General features: G+C 46.6%; 1 protein-coding gene across 6 annotated transcripts in view; it reads right to left on the bottom strand.

Moving 5' to 3' along the window:
* The window catches only part of SLC23A2 (solute carrier family 23 member 2), a 131,066-nt gene that overhangs the window by 63,938 nt on the left and 45,569 nt on the right, over positions 1-21,559 (bottom strand). For all 6 annotated transcript variants that reach the window (XM_044385703.3, XM_044385701.3, XM_044385702.3 and 3 more), the window contains one exon: positions 7,798-8,062. In XM_044385703.3, coding sequence (XP_044241638.1) covers positions 7,798-7,905 — 108 coding nt within the window. In that variant the 5' untranslated portion in view covers positions 7,906-8,062. The remainder of the gene's footprint in view (positions 1-7,797; positions 8,063-21,559) is intronic.

A 21,559-nucleotide genomic window follows, 5' to 3' on the forward strand; every position in this document is an offset into this window, starting at 1 on the left:
GCTTAGAGGAATCACATGATGTGATTTCTTTACTCACCCATGTCTGCCAAGATTCCTTCTCTTAAAGAAGAAAAAGCAAGAGAAGGGAGGGGAAGGAAGGGAAAATGAAGACGGGACAGGAAAGAAGGCGCACCTGTCTCCTGGCCGCGGCGGTCTACACAGCATGGCTCTGAGCTGCTGCCCCCCCAACCGGTACATCCAGCTGGACCAGGGTTCTCTTTCTGACTGCTGTATCATGACCTCGTTTCCCTTCTCGCAATCCATCACCTTCTCCTACTCAAGGTTTAAAGCTTCCTTCCTTTACCAACAACTTGAAAGACAAGGACAATGTCTTTACCGATGCTGATAAAATCCCCAAATCAATGGCAAACAAGGAAAACCCTCCAATTCTCTGGTTTGCTGGACTGTAGAAGTGGTCAAATCTGGCATAAATCTACAGCAAGAGATTCATTTGTAGTAATTCTAGAAAGTGAAGGGAGGGGACCCAACTATATTTTCTGATCCATTTCATTACCTTCCAATTCAAAAATAGTCTTTCTCTTTTAAATGTTTTACTGTGTTTTCCACATTTCCTAATGTGAACAGGTATGACTTTTACAACCAGAGCAGGGGTCTTTGTGTGTAAGTCTAATCACATGGAAGACTTTCCAAAAAGTTTCTCTGAAAGAGCTAAGATGTTTTCCACTATTTGACAGACTTATGCTTGGTTGTAATCAAGGTCACCGTATAATTTATTATCCAAACCAGGCCCTTCTAGGAGTATAGGGAAACTGGATGGACGTGTGCACAGGAACAACAGACCTGAGCCAGGACTCCCCCGGCAAACCAGACTGTCAGAGAGCCTGCGTGTGACCTTCTTACAAGCCTCTTCCTACCTGGTGACTTAGGAAACGGTCTTCTGTGCTACACGACGCCAGTGCAACAGTGCTCAGAGTGGGTTTCAGCTGGTTGCTCTGCATAACGCAGCAGGACCTGCACCCTGGCTGACAGAAGACGAGAGGAGGGAAAAGATTTCCCAGGTGCCAAGGGATCAGAATTTCCCTGCCTGGAAATGGACATAAAGCATCACAAAAGAGGACACTCTAACTCCTGAACTCCATATTTTATCAATTCCTTACTTCCCCACATCAACTTAAAAACAAACAAACAAAGCCCCGTTGATCTGTGTGCTTATTTCGTAGACCCCCATCCCCCCCACCACATATTTGAAGCTGTCCTTGCCTGCCCTTCCTTACTTCCATCCTCCTGAGTCTGTGGGTACCTGGGTTAGCTCTGCTCTGGGGCCCGACCCCTTCTCACCAACCCCACACACCAGCACTCTGGCTCGAGCCACTGTCAGCTCAGCTGCCCTATGGCAGTCAACTCCTGACTGGTCTGCTCCCCGCTCGGCAGCCACAGAGCACGTCACTTTTAAAACTAGGCGGAGCAGGGGCGCCTGGGTGGCTCAGTCCGTTAAGTGTCTGCCTTCGGCTCAGGTCATGATCCCAGGATCGAGCCCCGCATCGGGCACCCTGCTCGGCGGGAAGCCTGCTTCTCCCTCTCACACTCTTCTTGCTTGTGTTGCCTCTCTCGCCGTCTCTGTCAAATAAATAAAATCTTTAAAAACAAAACAAAAACTAGGCAGAGGATGTCACTCTGCTCAAAGCCCTCCGACAGCTTTTCCTCAAAGTCAGGAAAAGCCAAAATCCTTACCAGGACCATGCGGCCTATGTCATCTATGCAGAGCCCATCTTGCCCTCTGTCCAGCCACACCACCTCCTCAGGGTCCCTCAGACGTTCCAGGCACCCCCTGCCTTCGGTGCCTTTCTTTGCACCTGCTGCCCACACACCGTCATGGTGGGCCTCCCTCAACTCCCGCCGGCCCTCACTCAGGGCAGTCTTCCCGGCAGGCCGAAGGTGCGATGCCGCACCCCCGGCAGTTTCCACCCCACTTGTATTTATCAGTATCTAACATCTACCCATCCGACTTAGCTCTAGCACGTACTGCCTGCCTCGTCACCAGCGGGCAAGCTCTGTGGGGTCAGAGACGTCTGTCTAAGTCACGCTGTTCCCCAGAGCCTGAAACCTGTGGCAAGCACTCCGTACATGCTTTTAAAGGATACGCTACTTAATGGCCCGTGGGTCCTAAATGATCCCTGACTTGACATTCTATTCCTCATTATCCCTCTTCCTTGATTTATTTTCTTCACAGAATTTGTCACCGGTGCCGTCTGATGCTTCTGCTGCTTTGTTTATCGTCCACCTCCTCCCACCCCTGGAAGTCAATTCCAAGAGCGCAGGAACCGGGCAGGCACGCAGCGAACAGCTGCTGCAGGCGAGAGGCCCTTTCCCGCCTGGCTTCCCGGACCACGAGCCGCTCCACCTGCACCGTCAGAACGCCCTGACTGCGCTTCCTATCTCCAGAGCCTTCCTCTCACAGCACCCACGGCAGGAGTTCTCTGCCCCGAAGCTCAAGCAACTTGGCTATGATCATGCCTCGGCTCCCCGGCTGCCCACCCCTGTTCCCTAGATTCTGACTGTACTACGTCTGGGCCCAGAACAAGATACGGCCATGCCGTTCCCCAGCTCTTCTCCGTCCTCTTGAGCTGCTTCACCGAGACACTTTCCAGGACTCTGAGGCCATCTCCCCTGAGAATCTTGGACAGGCCAGGCCCACCCTATGCACATGGCTGGGCAGGGGTCCCTCAAGGGCGCTCCCACAGCACCCCATGCTGAATTCAAACCCTGACATCTAGGGTTTGATTGCATACTTGACCTCTCTCTTCTACTGGGCCGGAGCAGCTTGTTACCGAGTCTGCGTGGTGCCCACCCACTGGGGGCACGGTGGGTCCCTCCCATTATACGGCTCTGAAGAAAACACGCGAAGGGAAACTGCAACAAATTATGTACTTGTATGGGTGATGAGTATTTCTCCCACCCTTCCATAAAATTGAACCTAATGAAGCTACTCCTCAGTCCGTACCCCAACATCTCCAGACTCCGTGGTCTACTCTCGGCACCCAAGAGAGAAGACCCCAATGTTCTCACCAAGACTATTAGAAGCAGCAGAAGACACAAAACCTTAGGGAACCTTCAACACGTCTGCCGGCTGTGAACTTGGCATTGGAACGCCAACGTGCTGAAACAGGCTGTACTACAGGTGGGCCTCTGCCAACATGAAGTTCAGGCCCTTCACTTGGTTTCCCCTGGACAGCCCTCCAAGTTCAGATGACACAGAACTCTCCACGTAGAACTGCAGACCTTTTCCTGGCTGTCCTTCCTGGCCTGTGCCCTTAGGGTATGACAGTTCTTCAAGACTGCTGTTTTTCTGGTTCTAATTTCTGGCCACGTGGCATTCACTCGTATTACACATTTCCCAGTTGCCTTTAAAAGCACACAAATTTGCCAAACGAGACTCCCGTGGGATAAGGAGATCTTTTGTTACGTTTCTCTTATTTAATACCAACTCTGATCACATGATCTAACTTCTGTGAATGCTGGGGCTTTGCAAAGCTCTTGTTCTTACCGTGACCTATTCGTTATTCTTCTTCTATGTATGGATTTACTCTTTTTCTCGTTAAAGTGTTGTCATGGACCTTTGTTTTACTCAGTTTAAAGAAACTCTGATTCCCGGGGTGCCTGGTGACTCAGTGGGTTAAGCGTCCAACTCTTGATTTTGGCTCCAGTCATGAGCTCAGGGTCATGAGACTGAGTCCTGTGTTGGGCTTGGCGCTGGGTATGGAGCCTGCTTAAGATTCTCTCTCCCTCCCGGCCTCCGCTTACGCACGTGTGTGCTCTCTTAAAAAAAAAAAAATGAAATAAAATATAAAGAAACTCTGATTCCCTTTCTATGTGAGTTTCTATAAAAAAAAAAAAAGTCACCTCTTGCCACATTTCAGGAAGCTCTTATCCAACACAGGATGCCAAAGAAAATCTCTAATGATAAAATCCTCAGCACACCGCCACCGAAGCCCGCACCCCTACCCTTGGCAGCTTGCAACAGCAAACCCTCCCCAAACCTCGTTCGAGGAGCAGCCTCCTTTGGCTCCTGCTGTCCCAGCTCCTTGCACTCCAGGGCACCAGTCTCTAGCACCATAATAGCCGACAGCCTGAACCCCAGCTTCTGATTCCAAAGCAAACATGAAAGAGCCTGCATTTCAGAGTCTAGCAAGGCCTTGACCAGCAAGTAAAAAGAGATGGGCTAACCAGTAGCCTTGTGTGGCTATCAGGCTCTTGACCAGGGCAACTGAGGAACTGAATTTTAGATTTTTGTTTTAATGAATTTAAACAGCCACATGTGGCTAGCAGCTATTGCACCGGGCAGCACAGATGCAGGGAAAAAGACAAATACCATTTTTCAGTGCACGAAGGGGCCATGCTATAAGGACAGGAAAAAAACAAAACACAACCAGAATCACCAAGTCAGCCAGATGCTTACGGGGACAAGTAACTGGAGGCCACAAGAGACCGAGCCCCCGTTTCCACCTTTTACTCCTGCCAGAGCAGCTCCATTGCCACCCACCCCAACTCTTTCTAAGACCATCCCCAAAAATATCTGTCAAACTCAGAAGATCAGTGGGCACCGTACCTGTCATCAGTGTGCTCCTGTCTTGCTCACCCAGCGGTGAGCTACCTGCTGCCGAGACTGTGGGATCCAACGGAGATAAACTTGACTTAACACAGCATGTGAACTAGACGCTCTGGGCAAACCCTTGCATTTCACCCTCCCACAGAACCACTAGGAGAGTCTATGAAATTAGTGTCTAGACCTTGTGGGCCGAACGAGGAACAGGGAGACACAGATGAACACGCCAAGACAGAGAGGCAGGGACCAAAATAATCCTACCAGTTGGACAGTGGAAAGAGACCAGCTCTGCTCCAGCCCCCTAGACTATCCTGTTACCAAGCAGATCATGCAAAACAGTCTTCTATCTTCAAGTTTTCTAAGGCACAGCAACTTCATTAGTGATGAAATACGGGCAGTACAGTGTTCCTATTTTTACTATATTATAAAATATTTCCTACCAAAACTTTCTACAACCCCAAATTCCATCACATGAACTATTTCTTGACATTCTTTGACAGACTTTTGTTTTCATCTGTTTGCCTTCTGGTGTTTTGCCTTCTGCTTTCTCATGAGCTCTGCAGGAGTTCATGTGAACACACTTCCTGACATCCCTGTTTCCAAGTCATCCTGGCGGTTCGCGTGCTGACCCTCCATGGCCTCTCTCCCTGGCAGTTCTCCCCTCCTAGCAACTTGATCCCATGAGGCCAACTCTATTACTCCTCTTTCTCATCCCCTTTTTAATATTTACCTTTAAGCCCGACACAGGGGGGAATATTCTGCAAGTTCCCTAACAAAACTGCTGTAGTGTTAAACCAACTTTATATTCACATTATATTTACACCCACCTATACATTATGTCCCCGTTCCCAGCTCCCATGCACTTGCAGGGACTCCTAGTGAAGAGGGATCTGGAAGCTAATGCTATGAGGAACAGTCCTTCCCAGCCCCACTCCTATAAATAATGGTAGAGGGAAAACCCCCGAAACAGACAAACCTTTCTGTAACAAGAAACATCAAGTAACAAATAGGCTGACACTGGGCCTGGCCAGGGTCTGAACCTGTAGACCTCAGTCAGGCAGCCCTCAGCTCCAGCAGGGAGATGGGGACTTGGGGGCCCCCAAACAAGGGGGATGAGAACCAGGTCCAGGGGCGCCTGGGTGGCGCAGTCGTTGAGCGTCTGCCTTCGGCTCAGGGCGTGATCCCGGCGTTCTGGGATCGAGCCCCACATCAGGTTCCTCCGCTGTGAGCCTGCTTCTTCCTCTCCCGCTCCCCCTGCTTGTGTTCCCTCTCTTGCTGGCTGTCTCTCTCTCTGTCAACTAAATAAATAAAATCTTAAAAAAAAAAAAAAAGAAAAAGAAAAAGAACCAGGTCCAGTGCTCAAAGCCAGGGCCCAGCAGGTCATGTCATGGTTGGCAGCACTGGGGGAGAGAGTCAGACCTCCACCGTAAGGCCCAGTTCTGGACTGGACCCAGGAAGAGAGAAGGCAAAACCACAGCACCAGAAGCCGGGAAGGAGGCGGTGGCGGGAAGAGGGAAGAAAATCTCAGAAGAAACACTCAGAAGAGGATTGTACGCCAGATGAAAACAGAACTGGAGAACTACTTTAAAATAATTACATTAGGGTCCTCAGTGATTGAAACGAAGAAACATTTTTAAACAACACAAACACATATAAGAAGAACCAAAGATAGGCAGGAACGAACCAAACAGAAATCTCAGAAATGAGAACTATAATCCCTGCAACAAAAATTCAACGTAAACACATGACTGTCCATAAGGAATTAGTAAACTGGAAAATAACACTGGGGAATCCATCCAGAGGTTAGCACTAGAAAAAGATATCCAAACCATGAGAAAGCAGTTAAAGAGAAACAGAGAGACGGGAAAACTCTAGTGTGTAATTAACAGAAGTTCACCCAATAGTTGAGAGCAAAATACAGTTATTTTCAGATGTACAAAGACAAAGGTAGTGACCTTTCACAGACCCTCAGTGTTTTGCTTTGTTTTTAAATGAAAAGCAATCAGAGAGGGAGGGAGAGGGAAACCAACAACAGGGAATAATAAATATGAAAACAGACAGCATGTACTGTGGCTTTAACTAACTGTAGAGTATCACAATTTGAATATGAAAACAAGTCAACCTAAAACTCTCTGCCATAATGACAAGGCAGGTGGGAGGGGAAGGCCAGCTCAAGTTCATGTCTCTCCAGTGGATGGTGGGGGTGAATGGTGTGCTGGGCTCTCAGGCAGGAGAGACAAATCAATACCCAGGCACGAAACTTTCCTTTTCATTTTTCAATGACCATCTAATTTAAACTTGGAAAACCACCTTGCCTCTTCCTCTAGAAAAACTGTCAACCCTAAGCCTTCAACACAACAGAAAATCCAGTGTAAAAACTTCACTTTATAAAAGGAAGAAAGAAAAGTGACGTCCGTTGTAAAATCAGTGGGACACTGCTCTGTGAATCAACAGGGTAAAAATCAAAATGTGAATGCCAGTCAAGTCAATCAATGTACTTAAGGATGCATGTTCACATCCTTCTTACTGAGTAATGCCACAGTCAGGCAACTCCAGGACCATACTTTAAGGAACCCTAGAATGATATTTTTGCCCTTCACCTCATTTCTAGTATTAAGAGAATATCACTTGGAGGCAAGTTCTCTCTAAAGAGCATTTTCCTTTTTTGAACCAATACTTAAGGTAACTTTATACACATCATATCATAATCCTACACCTGGAAAAGTATTAGCACTGAATATAACGTGTGTAATCAGCCTTCTCTAACTGGGACACTTGTTCAGGTAAAATGACACCTTGGAGGCTGCTGCCCTAATACAAAGCTGGGACTTCTGGGTTCCAAATGGTGAGTCATTCATTCATTCTCCTACCTGGCAATGTTAAGTCTGAAGTTGGGTTTCAGGTCATTTCATTAGAACACATTTTGGGAGCCGGAATGAAGCTTTCAGCATCCTCCAGCACACAACAAGCACTGGGCTGGCTGGTTTTACAGTGTTCATGGCAATGCAGACTTCCTTCCTGGAGTTAATCCCATCAGGTGACTCCAGCAGACCGCAGAGCCAAAACCAGGCAGCCAACATGGTTCCCAAGACTATCTCACAAGAAAAGCATTTGGTTTTTGAATGCCTTAACCTTCTCTGAAAACAGGAGTATTCAAGCTAATCCTACGTTGACTGAATATGGAAACTACTAGAGAGTGAGTCAAGGGGAGAGAAAGAAGGGAAGAGAGTTACCGGAAGAGTAAAGAAAGCTGGGTGCTTCGCTTCATCTTCGTATTTGCCTTCAGTGGAACTTCCGGCCTCCATGGACTTGGACGTGGTGTTCTTACCGATACCCATCATGAAGAGAAAATGAGCAGTCCAGCCTCTGGACTGGAGGGGCTGGAAGAGAAGGCTTGTTCGGGCGAGGAGCTCAGGATCTGAACCGGCTCTGCCAGTGCCTGGAGGGCCCGATGCTCAGGCAGAGAGGAGCCCCACACGCGCCGCCATCTCTTAGCACCTAGGGAGAGAGGAAGCAGCCAGATCAGCACAAGCGCATCGAGAGCACAGGACACGCATTCCCTGCGTCTCCCGCAGAGAAGTCGGAGCGTAAGTCCCATCCAAACACCAAGAAAAGCACGTTACTTAAATCACACTTTTCAAGTCCCCATCTTCAGTTAGTCACGCAGATTCTGAATCGCCCCCCACCTCGAGGGGAGGACCACTGAACTGGGCCACCAGCAATACCCAAGTCCAAGGATGCAAAGGCTACGCAGGGATTTCTCTGACATGCATGATGGTACAGCTCTCACAGCCCAGCACTCTCCAGCAGAAAACGTGCCGTATCCAACCCAATCGTCACTACCCCCAACGCTGCTGGAGAAACTCAATCTTTACTTGTATCTAATTTTCATCAATTTGAATTTAAATAGTCACATGTGACTAGTGGCGACCATACTAGACAGTGAGTGCAGTTAGAGCTCATATACTATGATTGCATGGGTATCAAAGTTCTGAGTTCCCTATAGGGGAAGGCGTTCAAAAGCATTTAAAAAAAAAAAAAAAAAAAGGAGAGGAAACCAACCGAGGATTAAATGACCACACAAAGTTCTAGAAACGTGTCAAGATGACCTTTAATGGGCTAGAAGAATGCCATACAAAATACAGACCCAAAACATTCCATATAGATCGAATAACAGCATAAATCTAAGGAAGAAATCAGAGAGACAAAATAAAAAGGGGGGTAAAATGTCAAGAGATAAGGGAGGAGGGGGAAGGAGAGCAGATGGATCTGGAATGCTCAGAGAAACTGGTATCAGTGATGAGGAAAAGTGCAATGCTCCGGGCTAAGAGAAAATCTAAGCAAAAGTCAAGAGAGTAGGAAATTACTGAAACAGTTCTATGCAGCCAAGTTTCAGTGAAGAAGAAAATTAAAAACTCAATTTCAAACAAAAGTATGACTTGGACAATAAAAGAGATCCACCCAAAAATTAACAAGCATTTGGGGAATTTCGGCTTCAAGAAATGAGAGGACACAAAGGATCCCTACAAGGGTTGGCACATGGACAATAAAACATGCCTAAGTATGCCCAAAGTTTTATTAAAAAAAAAAAAAAAACCCACAAGCAGGTAGGGGTGAGAAGGGACAGCACATTCATCAGAATGATGTCGGATCTCAGCGCCAATTCATGTCCCATTGAGAGTGAGCAACCCAGCCAAGCTGTCCTGCAAATGCCAAGACACACCTACTAGAAGTTTAGAACCACATGTAGGAAACCTGTTCAAGGAACCTGTTAGGGACTCTTTCATTCAACAATGACTGGATAAGCCAGGGGAGAAACTGAAATACAGACAAACAAGAAACGAGAAGGGATTATTACAAAAATTTGGGAGTTCAGTAGGTGGGGTGCAAAAAGGGAAAATAAACAGTTGCCAGAACATCACGTTGCCGTAAGTAGGACAGAATCAAGTGCACACATCAAACTGGTTTGAGGGGCTCTCTTGGTTTAAATGTTCATGCACATCTTGCCTTCTTGGTTACATCATATCCATGTCTGTTTAAAGCAGTAGCTCTCAACCAGGAGTGATGTTCCCTCCAGGGGACATGTGGCAATGTCTGGAGACCTTCCAAGTCATCAGACTGGGGGTGGGGGGGAAGCTACTCGTATCTAACAGGTAGAGGCCAGGAGTGCTGTGAAACGTCCTCCAATGCATGGGGCAGATTTCATAATAAAGACCTACCTGTCCCCAGATGTGAATAGTACCAAGGCTGAGAAACCCCGGTTTAAAAACATTTCCCTCCTTCCAAAAAATGACACCCTGGTGTGCCATGTGGAACCTCAGCACAGAACAAGGGATACACGTTCCAGTTTGGGAAGCAGGGACATGGATGTCACCAGACAGAGCAAACTCCGTAAAGGCATAAGTCTATGGGACTTACTGTAATTTTGGGACTTTTAAAATAATTTTCCCTTTACAATAACCAGGATGAGCGGGCCACTTCTCATTTCTGCCGCTTGTAGGGAATATGGGGACCCATTTTACGATGTAGTTTCCAATATACGAAAGAGAGGACCTTCTGTCCTTAGAGGGAAAGTTATGGCCATTGGTTAGAAAACCCTGAAGGCTCTACCTGTAGCCCTAACAGAGAGTTCACTCCAAATTACCCTTTTTCCTTTGTTCTCACTTAAAGTGTGTTACAACAACTCAAAAACAAAACAACACAAAGAATTCCTAGCAAAGTTTCCAGAGAGACAGGCAAATGATGGAATGCGTAACAAACCCTTTGCATTCCCCAATCCCCCGGGATGGAGTCCCTGAAGAGGACTAAGGAGGCAGAGAGTTTCGAGGCTCTTGAGACATAAAATTCTCTTCCAGAAAGACTCTTGTAGTTGGGGGTGCCACTGTCGACGAATCAGTCCATCTCATCCAAGTTTGGGAACCCTACTACAAAGCTGCGCCAGTGGAGAATTTTTCAGAGATTTTGTGATGTGCTGACTCATGAGTTTTTCACGTCTGCTAGCAAGTACAGAGACTCTTTTGTGGTTTATCTCCTTCTGCCCTTTGCCTATAGTGTTTACAAATCTTTATTTTTGTATTAATCCTTTAATTCTGTGTTATATTGGTTACAAATATCTTATCCCAGCTTTTTGTGTGTTCATGAATTTTGTGGAAGATCTTTCAGAATTATTTATAATCAAATCCATCCATCTTCTACACATTGACTTAGCTACTACCACGCATCAGCTTCCCAAGAGCTTAAAAAAAAACAACAAACAAACACACAAAGCATGACAATGAACATACCTAAAAATAAAATCTACCTAAGTAGCCCTGACAGACCTTTACCTTAACTGCCAGAAGTATAGGTTTCCCAGAAGATAGGACAAGCAAAGAGGACAGAGAACCAATGAAAGGTTTTTACAAGACTACATGTGTGGTTATCAAAAGCACCAAATGAGCCCTTGGCTCCACATGCAGCCCCACGGCCATCAGTAGACCAGCGGAGCTCTCAAACCCGCACTCACCCATGCTAACCTTAGGGGAAAGGATAAGGCTTTTTTTTTTTTTTTTTTAAGATTTTATTTATTTTTTTGAGAGAGAGAGAGCGTGCGCACGCGCACAAGCAGGAGGAGCAGCAGGCAGAGGGAGGAGAAGCAGGTTCCCCGCTGAGCAAGGAGCCCGATGCAGGCATGAGGGGCTCAATCCCAGGACCCCGGGATCATGACCTGAGCTGAAGGCAGACGCTTAACCGACTGAGCCACCAGGCATCCCAGGATAGGGCTTTTTAATGTGGAATGCATCCCTTCTTGGCCTTTCGGCTAAGATCAAGTGTAATGTAGAATGTATTTACTCTCCTAGGAGAATTGCATCTTCATGCTCATTTCAGACACGATCATCCCTGCAGCAGGCAGCCCTCCCCACTGCCCCCATGACCAGGAACCAAGGGGTCCAGTTCCACTGAGGCAGGACCACTTTCCATCAAGCACTCTGTGTTTCTCTACTGAGTGTTTAACTGGCCCTCGTGAGCTCTACTGGGACCTACCCACTGCCTTTGCCGTCTCTAACAGAGCAGTGCCCTTCGGCGTGCCCTGAAGGCGCGGAGCCAAGTGAGCACAAGAGGGCACAGGCTCAAGCAAAGCTCAAGGCAGTGATGCTCTGAGAGAAGCTTCCGGGCAGAGGGTGCCGAGACCCGGGAAGAGAGGCTACCCTTTATTGGGTAAGACAGACAGGGGAAAAAGGAAGGAGATAGCGAACACTGAACGCAGAAATGTATCCGCAGAAGTCCCCAGATGACAGAGCATTCCACAGCCAAGTACTTGAGAGTTATGAAGACAGCCTCAAGGCCAGAACCCACGCACCCACCTCAGAGCACAGTGCTTCGTCCACACAGGCTGAACTTGAATGGGGGAAATGCCAAGGCCCAGAGGGAGATGGGGGGGGTGGAGTTTAGGGTCTGGTTTAGGGTTTGTGTTAAAACAAAAGGCAAAATCTTCCAGGGAATCTTACACTGGGGAAGGTCTGCACGCCCCCAGTCCATCCATCACCCCTCTTCCTACTCCTTGCAAAAGAAAAACTAAGCAAGGCCACCGCTATCTTGCCCCCACCCCAGCGACAAGGGGCAGGAGGAGCTGAAGGATGAAAGATGGGGCTCAGTAACGATGAAGAGGACGAGGATGAGGACGGCACAGTGAGAGCAACAACTACAGTCTCCCAGCTGAGCACCTGCCTCACCTTATCAATGGCACCTCGTTCTCCCGAGTAAGCAGAGTATGGCAATGATGGGCCCACTAAGTCCACACGAGGGGAAGCTGAGCTTCAGCGAAGTGGGTAACTTGCCAAAGGACACACAGCCGTAAGCAGTGGAGCAGGAGTCAGACTTTAATCCGCATTCCCGGCCTAACAGTGTTTATACAAGCGAGACCTAAAACTGTCCTTCGAATGTTTGGGTTTCCAGCCGATCCCCCTGAGCGAATATGCCCCAGGCTGGCCTGAGAGCACAGTCTCTGCCCGACCTGCTGTGTGCCTCTGCTTTACCTGGGATTTCTGAGGGGGCCCCGAGGGCTGCCGAGCTCCCTCTCCAGGGCTGACGCTCACGCCCCCCAGAGCAGGAGCTCCCAAATCTGTGGGCTCCGGGTGCTCTGCGGCATCAACGCCACCCAACCAACAGCCCCACCACCTCTGGTCTCACTTTCTGTTCCACCTTGAGCACTCCTCTTGTCCATACGAGTGCAGCCGGCATGACAGAAGCCACCATGCCCTTTGCTGGTGTCCTGACGCACCTCAGAATGACAGCCAAATTCCTCAGCAAGGCTGTAGGGTCACTGTGATGCCTACTGGGAAGCCTGGCCCTGCTGTGCTGTCATTTCCATCTTTCGGGTCCTCCGGTGCTGGGTCCACTACTAGCTTCTCGGGCTCTTGCATGTGCCCTGCCTCCAAACACCCTTTACCTCATCCTTTCCATTGGGGTAACTCGCATCCGTGCTTCCTCGGGTCTCCACGGCACTGTGGCATCCGGGAACCATGAGGATGGCTGTGCCATCGCAAGGTCACGCCTGCCTGCCCAGCCAGACCGCCGTCAGAACGGGGGCAGCGGCTCCCGGGGCCAGACTCAGCACCTGTCCCGAAGGCTCCCCGGCATTTGTGGGATGAATAAAAGGTTAAAGAAAATAATAAAGGTACCTGATATAATGTAACACTCATTCTTTTTTTTTTTTTTTTTTTTTTAAAGATTTTATTTATTTATTTATTTGACAGAGAGAGAGACAGCCAGCGAGAGAGGGAACACAAGCAGGGGCAGTGGGAGAGGAAGAAGCAGGCTCCCAGCGGAGGAGCCTGATGTGGGGCTCGATCCCAGAACGCCGGGATCACGCCCTGAGCCGAAGGCAGACGCTTAACGACTGCGCTACCCAGGCGTCCCTGTAACACTCATTCTTGCTTAATACTCTTACTAAACTGGGAAAGGAAATGAAGAGCCAACATCGACCACATCCCTGACACACCAGATGCGCTGAGGTCAGGGACAAGCCGGGGCCTACACAGCTGCGATCACTCGGCTGGCCGAGAAAGAGAAGGGAAGTGTTTGAAAGGAAAAGACCAAATCAGGACCACAATCAAGAGACAGGAAAATCTAGAGAATCTACGGGTTGATGGCGAGGTACAAAACGCATTAGGAGTGTGAGCCTGTATATTTGTTCACTACCTTACAAATAAGGGCATTAAAAATAACCCACATAGGGGCGCCTGGGTGGCTCAGTTAGTTAAGTGACTGCCTTTGGCTCAGGTCATGATCCCAGGGTTCTGGGCTCGAGCCCTGCATCAGGCTCCTTGCTCAGCGGGGAGCCTGCTTCTCCGTCTCCTTCTGCCTGCTACTCTGCCCGCTTGTACTGTCTGGCAAATAAATAAAATCTTAATCAATCAATCAAATAAATAAATAACCCATATAGGTTTTTAAAAAAGTACCTAAGGTTCTTTTAATTTCACTACTAAGATAGTTTACTACTAAGGTAGTGAACCTAAAGCATTCCCCAAACCCAGCAACAAGCATCCAGTTCAGAAGCTGGCAAAGTGCTGCCTGGACTGGTTTTGCAGGGTCCATTTCATTTTTAAATGGTGGTAAACAGCAGCAAGGAAGAACATATGACAGGATTATGTGGGCCAGAAAACCTGAGATATCTACAGAAAAGTTTACCGACCCCTAAAGATAAAAGGATGTACGAATCCTGTTTAAGATGGTAGTAACAGGGGACGCCTGGGTGGCTCAGTCAGTTAAGCATCTGCCTTTGGCTCAGGTCATGGTCCCAGGGTCCTGGGATCGAGACCCGCCTCAGGCTCCCTGCTCAGTGGGGAGTCTCCTTCTCCCTCTTCTTCTGCCGCTCCCCCTGCTCATGCTCTCTTGCTCTCTCGCTCTCACTCTATCTCAAATAAATAAATAAAATCTTTAAAAAAAAAAAGTAAGTCAGCAATAACAGATTACTTACGTTTCATCAAAAATGTGCATAGCCTTTATGAATAAAACAAACTATTTTACTAAGGGCCATAAAACAGATTTAAATAACCAGAGAAACAGACCAGATCCCAGGACAAGAGTGCTGCTCTAAGGATATCCATTTTCTGATACGACGTATATAAATTTAAAAAAGATCAATCAATACCCCAAAAGGAGAAAAGGGGGCTTGCTAAAATTCCTGTGGAAGGATAAGCAAAAATAGCTACAAATATTTGAAAAAGAATAAGAATGCGTTCTATCAGATAGGACCCTAACATAAAGTTGTAATAAACAGAGTTCACAAAGACAGACAAATAGACAAAGGAGAAAAACCCCCAAAACTGAGAAATATAGAATATGGAAGCACTTCAAATCATAAGGCAAAGTATGGATTTTTCAACACAACATGCCAAAACCACCAGTTCAATACTAGGTAATAAAATCCAGAAAAGTAAGTCCTAAGGTTAGTGCAAAAAAGGGAGGGAGGGCGGGCCACTAATGGTTATATAACATAGGGTGGAGGAATCCTTTCTTAGCATACTATTATGATTAGGCAATGTGAAAAATTTTTTTAAAGATTTTACTTATTACTTATTTGACAGAGAGAGACAATGAGAGAGGGAACACAAGCAAAGGGGAGTGTGAGAGGGAGAAGCAGGCTTCCCGCCCAGCAGGGAGCCTGGTGCGGGGCTCAATCCCAGGACCCTGGGATCATGACCTGAGCTGAAGGCAGACGCTTAATGGCTGAACCACCCAGGCTCCCCGCGATATGAAATTTTTTTAGGTTTCTGTATGGAGAGAAATCACACAAATTAAAAAGCAAAATATAACCTACACAAGATCATGTCTTCATATCTATTTGAAGAACTCTTATAAATCAATAAACAGGAAACAAAAGCCCTTAATACAAAAATGGACAAAATAGAGGCGCCTGGGTGGCTCAGTTGGTTAAGCATCTGCCCTCAGCTTGGGTCATGATCCCAGAGTCCCTGGATCCAGCCCCGCATCGGGCTCCCTGCTCAGCGGGGAGCCTGCTTTTCCCTCTCCCTCTGCTCCTCCCCCCTGCTCCTTCTCTCTCTCTCACAATAAATAAATAATCTTTAAAAAAAATGGACAAAATATGAGTTTTTAATCTTCAATCCCCCTCAAATACAAACGGCAAAATAAATGTTCAGGACATCCTTGTTTAAAATCAAAAGTATACTGAAATGAGGTACTTTTTATTAACCTATGTGGGTTATTTTTAATGCCCTTATTTGTAAGGTAGAAATAAACTCACACTCCTAATGAAAAATAAATTTGCTAATGAGAAGGCAATTCGATTATATGTATCTGAAGAAGTATACTCATGTTCAATTCTAATATTTATTAATAGATATATTCACTAATATTTGTTAATTAGGACACCAAGATTTAGCTCCAAAATTGTGCGTGTTAGCATTATTAATAAGATCAAAAATCAGGAAAAATTTAATATCCAACACTAGGCAATTGAATGGCAAAATTACGGTATGTTCCTACGGATGTAGACATTAAAAAGATGACATAGAAATACTTATTGACGGGGGCGCCTGGGTAGCGCAGTCATTAAGCGTCTGCCTTTGGCTCAGGGCGTGATCCTGGCGTTCCAGGATCGAGTCCCACATCAGGCTCCACGGCTAGGAGCCAGCTTCTTCCTCTCCCACTCCCCCTGCTTGTGTTCCCTCTCTCGCTGGCTGTCTCTCTGTCACATAAGTAAATAAAAAATCTTTAAAAAAAAAAAAAAAAAAAAGAAATACTTATTGACATGGGAAGATGTTCACCCTATGTTACGTAAGGAATAAAAAAATAGTATGCACAACACTATGCTAAGTGAAATAAGCCAGTCACGGAAGGACAACTATGGCACGATTCCATTTATAGGAGGTATCTAAAATAGTCAACTCACAGAAGCAGAGAATACAATGGGGGCTGCCAGGGACTTGGGGGGGGTGCTAGTCAACATGTGTAAAGTTTCTTATGCGAGGTAAGTTCTAGGGATCTGCTGTAGAACACTGTACAGTTAACAATACAGTATTGTACATTTCAAGGTTTTTTAAGAGGATAGATCTTAGGCTGAATGTTCTTACCACAACAATAAAAGAAGATACCAATTTTTTAAAAATCAGGCAATGAATAAAAAGAATTAAAGGGAATTCGTACAGCGATAGAAAAGTTAGGCACAGCACTAACCTAACTCCCCGTGTGCCTGTTAAGAGTGCACACACGCACACACACACACAGAGTGTCAGCCAAAATGCTGACTACTGGATGGCAAAGGACTTACGTCTCCCTATTTTCTAAAGTTATCTACTTAGCAGTGAAAGGTATGCCCCTTTCTCCCAGAAGAGCCTGATCATGTCCACATCAGCACTTGGCTCCACGCCTCTGTTCAGAATCAAATCCAGAGACGTGGTCAGTTCCCCTTAACAAGGTCACACGAAGCAGTCCGGTCCCTTCTGTTGAGCGGTCAGGACACAGCCTTAGAGTGACGAGACACGTGGAATAAAGTTCATAGGTTTCAAGCTGTAAAATAACTTCTGTTGTCAGAAGAGAAATGGAGAAAAGCAAGGTTTTGTAAATTACACCCAGCTGGGAAAGGGAGGGAACAGACAATAAAAGAGGTGTACCAATAACCAAGGTTGCCCCCAAAGAAATGGTCCTCAACTTTGATTCCATGTTGGAACCACTTGAGAATTTTAAGCATACTACTGCAGGGGTCCCCTGCCCACGGAATCTGACTGAATAGGTCTATGAAGCCTGAGCATCCAGTTTCTAAAGCTCCCCTGTCGCCATGGTTAAAAATCACCACCTTAAAGCAAGCAGGAAATCACTACAGTCTCATAAAAAAAAAAAAAAAATTTTTTTCAACCTCAAAATAAATCTAAGCCTGTCGGAGCAGAAAAACAGTAATTTGGCAAACTCTGCTAAGAGCAAGTAGGGAAATAAAATATTCTGGTCTTTAACAAACTTCCAATTCCCTAGGGATTGAACCACCACCAGCTCTCCAGCCACGAATAATCATGAACAAATACAGGATAACAGCTTTGAATTAGTACTTCTTTGATCAACTATTCAGCCAGTGATCATTTCTTTTGCACTTAATTTTTTTTATCTGTCCATTTCTCTGCTGTCCAGGAATGGGTCAACTCCCTCCTGTGGCTTACCATGGCCACCTGACTTGGAAGGATGATGGTACTATCCAAACAGAGCATTTCAAGGACGAGCTGCTCCTGGAGTTCACTACTAACCAAGCCTTTCCGTGTTTCTTGGAAGCAAAACCAAATCCTAAGAAAACGTGTCTTTTCATCAGCATCCAGCAGTTCCTCGTCCAAAGCTCTCCACAGCTGAATGAAGTAACCACCAAGAATCCTCCCGAAGGGCAGACTCTCCCCTGTGTACAATTAATCTTTATAGTCCCAGCTCTTAGCACAGAATACTCAATAAACGTTACTACATATTTATCCCACATGGATGGCAATACTACGGCAAAAACATAAATGCATGGCAAATCCACCTTTGACACAAAACTCTCCAGTTCTCCAAAATGATACATGGAGCGTAAGAATCAGTTCACGTGCCTAAGACTCACTTGCGAAGCTTCTACAAAATGCAGATTTCTTCCACACCAGTACTTGTAAACAGATCCTCAAAGCTGTTTTCATTAAAACAGCCCAGAATTCAAGCCCTCAAAAGGTGCATCAACAGGTGAAAGGATAAACAAGTCACAGCAGGTCCCTACAAAAAATACTCAGCAGTAGAAAGGAAGCATCTGCTGAGGGGATGCAGGTACTCAACACAGAGAAAGGGGCCGCACACAGGACCTGCAGCCCGATTCCCGGACCTCCAGCGACAGCAAGCGGAGCGGCGACCCAGCGCAGGAATGGAGGAGTGGCTCCCAAAGACAGAGGAAGGAAACGATGGAGAAATCTTCTAACCACGGTTGTGATGCTGGTGGCTCCATCTGTGTGTGTATCTGTCTACCGCACATAAACTATACTTTGATAAAAATCAAAAAGAAAAAAAAAAAAGAATTAAAAAACTCATAATCCCACCAACTTAAAAAATGTCCCCTCCCCCAAATTCTGACTCCATAGACCAAATCTGGGACCTGGGAACATTTTTTAACAAAGGCACAAACATTCTGAAGCTACTGGTCCTCAGATCACCCCCACCTCTGCATGGGCAACCTGGGGTGGGATAATCTCTCAGCCTGCAGAAACCTATCCAGACAGCTGAGAGTGTGACTAACAAGGAAAACTGTGGGATAAGGACACGCAAAACCTCAACTTGCCAAGTCGTAGTCTGGTTCTTACCAGGGTACAAACAAGACCTTTCAGAGCTGGCCAGGTTCAATGATAAAGCACATTTTAAAAGCCAATCCGGGGCTCGCACTCTGCTTAAATCCCATCATTAGGGGATTATAGTTGAACTGTGGCTGCTCCATTAAATTCTGTTAAATGCTAACATTTGACCTAAATGCTTTTAATCCAAGACAAAAAAAGATTACTGGAACACATAACCTCAACTTATATATGCTCAACTCCCTTTAAATGAAAGGGCTTGAATGGTTGCCTAATACACAGGGTCCTGCTTTAGAAAGTTTACAATCCTGACATCTATCCTAGCTATTATTATTCCCTTTAGGCAGCAACGAATGAACCTGTAAGTGGTGGTTATTACTCGATCTTGTGATGACAGTTACGGTGTCACGGGGTGTAACTGGGAGAAAAAAAAAAAATCCTCCTAAAGCCTTTTCCAAAACACTCCAAGAACTTCTGCTCTTATTCTTCAAACTGCAAGTCACTACCCACTAGTAGTGGACTAGGACATCAACCTACTTGATCTCAACCAGAATTTTAAGACAATGACATTTAACCAAACAAAAGACTTCAGAGCATACCTCACAAGATAAGAGATTCTAGTTTCAAGATAAAATACTTTACTGTGGCTCAGTCGAGAAACAACAACCGCAACAAAATGAGCTTACAACTCACTGATGTAACTAACGCCCTGCCCAGTGACATAAAAGGCATATTCCAGGGGCGCCTGGGTAGCGCAGGCGTTGAGCGTCTGCCTTCGGCTCAGGGCGTGATCCCGGTGTTCTGGGATCGAGCCCCATATCGGGCTCTTCCGCTGGGAGGCTGCTTCTTCCTCTCCCACTCCCCTGCTTGTGTTCCCTCTCTCGCTGGCTGTCTCTCTGTCACATAAATAAATAAAATCTTTGGAAAAAAAAAAAAAGGCATATTCCAGGTACCCAATTTATATCAGGCTGTTGGCTGGGCTTTAAGTAACATACCCGTAGAAAAAGTTTGTTCACGTGGTACAAGATAAGGACGCTGATAACAAAACATCATAATATCTCCTTGCTACAAGGGTAGAGCGTACCCCAAATCCTGCGCTCCGAGTGGCCTCTCTTTAACACCTATCAGAACCCTACACCAAATGGCCTCAATGACTGCAATCGAGAAAATCCCCACTGACCCCCAACGAGCTATGTCAGCCTTCTGTCACCGTCTCGATTTGCCAACTTTTCTCTCCAGAGAAAGGAAAGTTTAAAAGAAGCGGGATACAACCTGGATTTCTGAAGGGGAGCCCAGAGCCCACTGCCAGGTTCCATGGCAGAAACACAGCTGCTGAGAACCCCAGGAGGAACAGCGCTTTAGACGTCACCCCCCGGGGCCCGTGAGGTGCCCCACGTCAACAACCCTGCTCTGAAGGTGAAAGGGCCTGCAAATAGTGCTGGACTACTTGGGTATCACATGAAAATGGAGCTGGGGGCCGCAACAGTGGGTTGCAGGACCGCTGGCGAGACTCTGCAAATCCTCCTGGAACGTCACACAGTAAGGGAGGACTAACTGAACACAGGTACTTTATGGAACGTAAAATCCACAACTGGTAAAATGAAACAGAAGATGTTGAAGAACGCTCCCTGCCTGCAGGAGACCCCTTCCGTCTCTTCTGGAGACTGGGCCCAAGAAGCCCCGGGACAGAATAAGCTCTAGATCCAAACTAAACTCTAAATCCTGATCGGGCACCTGGGTGGTTCAGTCCGTTAAGCGTCTGCATTCGGCTCAGGTCATCGTTCCAGGGGCCTAGGATCAAATCCTGCATTGGGCTCTCTGCTCAGTGGGGAGTCTGCTTCTCCATCTGCCTCTCCCCTTGCTTGTGCCCTCTGTCAAATAAATAAATAAAATCTTTAAAAATAAATTAAAAAAATAAACTCTAAATCCTGAGAGCTCTTAAATCCAGTGTGAGAGGGGCTGTTCTGCTGATGCCTGTTTACACACAGGCTGAGCCATGAAAAGCGATGGTCATGGGATCTAGAGGGCAAGACGCTGACTCACTGACTGCTCGGTTAGGGGAAGATGGAGTCCAGCGTACAGGAAAAGGCCAAAGCAGCTCATGTTTTGCTGGTTTGGGGGCTTTAAAATCCATACCCATCAGTGATCTTTGTGTTTCTGACCTCATGTAGGTATCAGACACCACCTCCACTTCTGTGGCTGATCTCATCCAGCAAAAATTTGTTCCCCAAACCTTAAATAAAATTATGATAAGACCTTAAGACCTGACTATCCTAACCGTGACTCTCCTGCCCCAGGTACCATCCACATGGACCACACTGACCCGCAGTTCCCAGGCCGGAGTTCAAGAAGCCTCCTCCTCCAAGAAGCATTCCTGGGTTAGTTGTCCCTCTTCTAACTTGGTCCTGCTCCCCGACCAGGCAGGGATAGGGACAGGGACACAATGTCCACCACATAAAAGGCACTCAAAATATCTAAAGAAAACTTAAACATTTTTCCCGGGGCCAGTAAGTGATATACCTGAAACCAAACCTAATCCCCACCGTCCATATTCATTCAGGGAATGCATGTGCCCGGGACAAGTGAAGGCAGAAGAGAGGCAATGAAGAAGGGCCAGAATCACAATACAGAGGCACATTTGAGAAAACTCAAGCAGAGTCCAGTTTGGTTTTATTGCATGTATTCCTATTGTGTGATTTAACATTTC

This window comes from Ursus arctos, unplaced genomic scaffold, assembly GCF_023065955.2.
Source record: "Ursus arctos isolate Adak ecotype North America unplaced genomic scaffold, UrsArc2.0 scaffold_16, whole genome shotgun sequence".
In the NCBI taxonomy this organism is placed as follows: Eukaryota; Metazoa; Chordata; class Mammalia; order Carnivora; family Ursidae; genus Ursus; species Ursus arctos.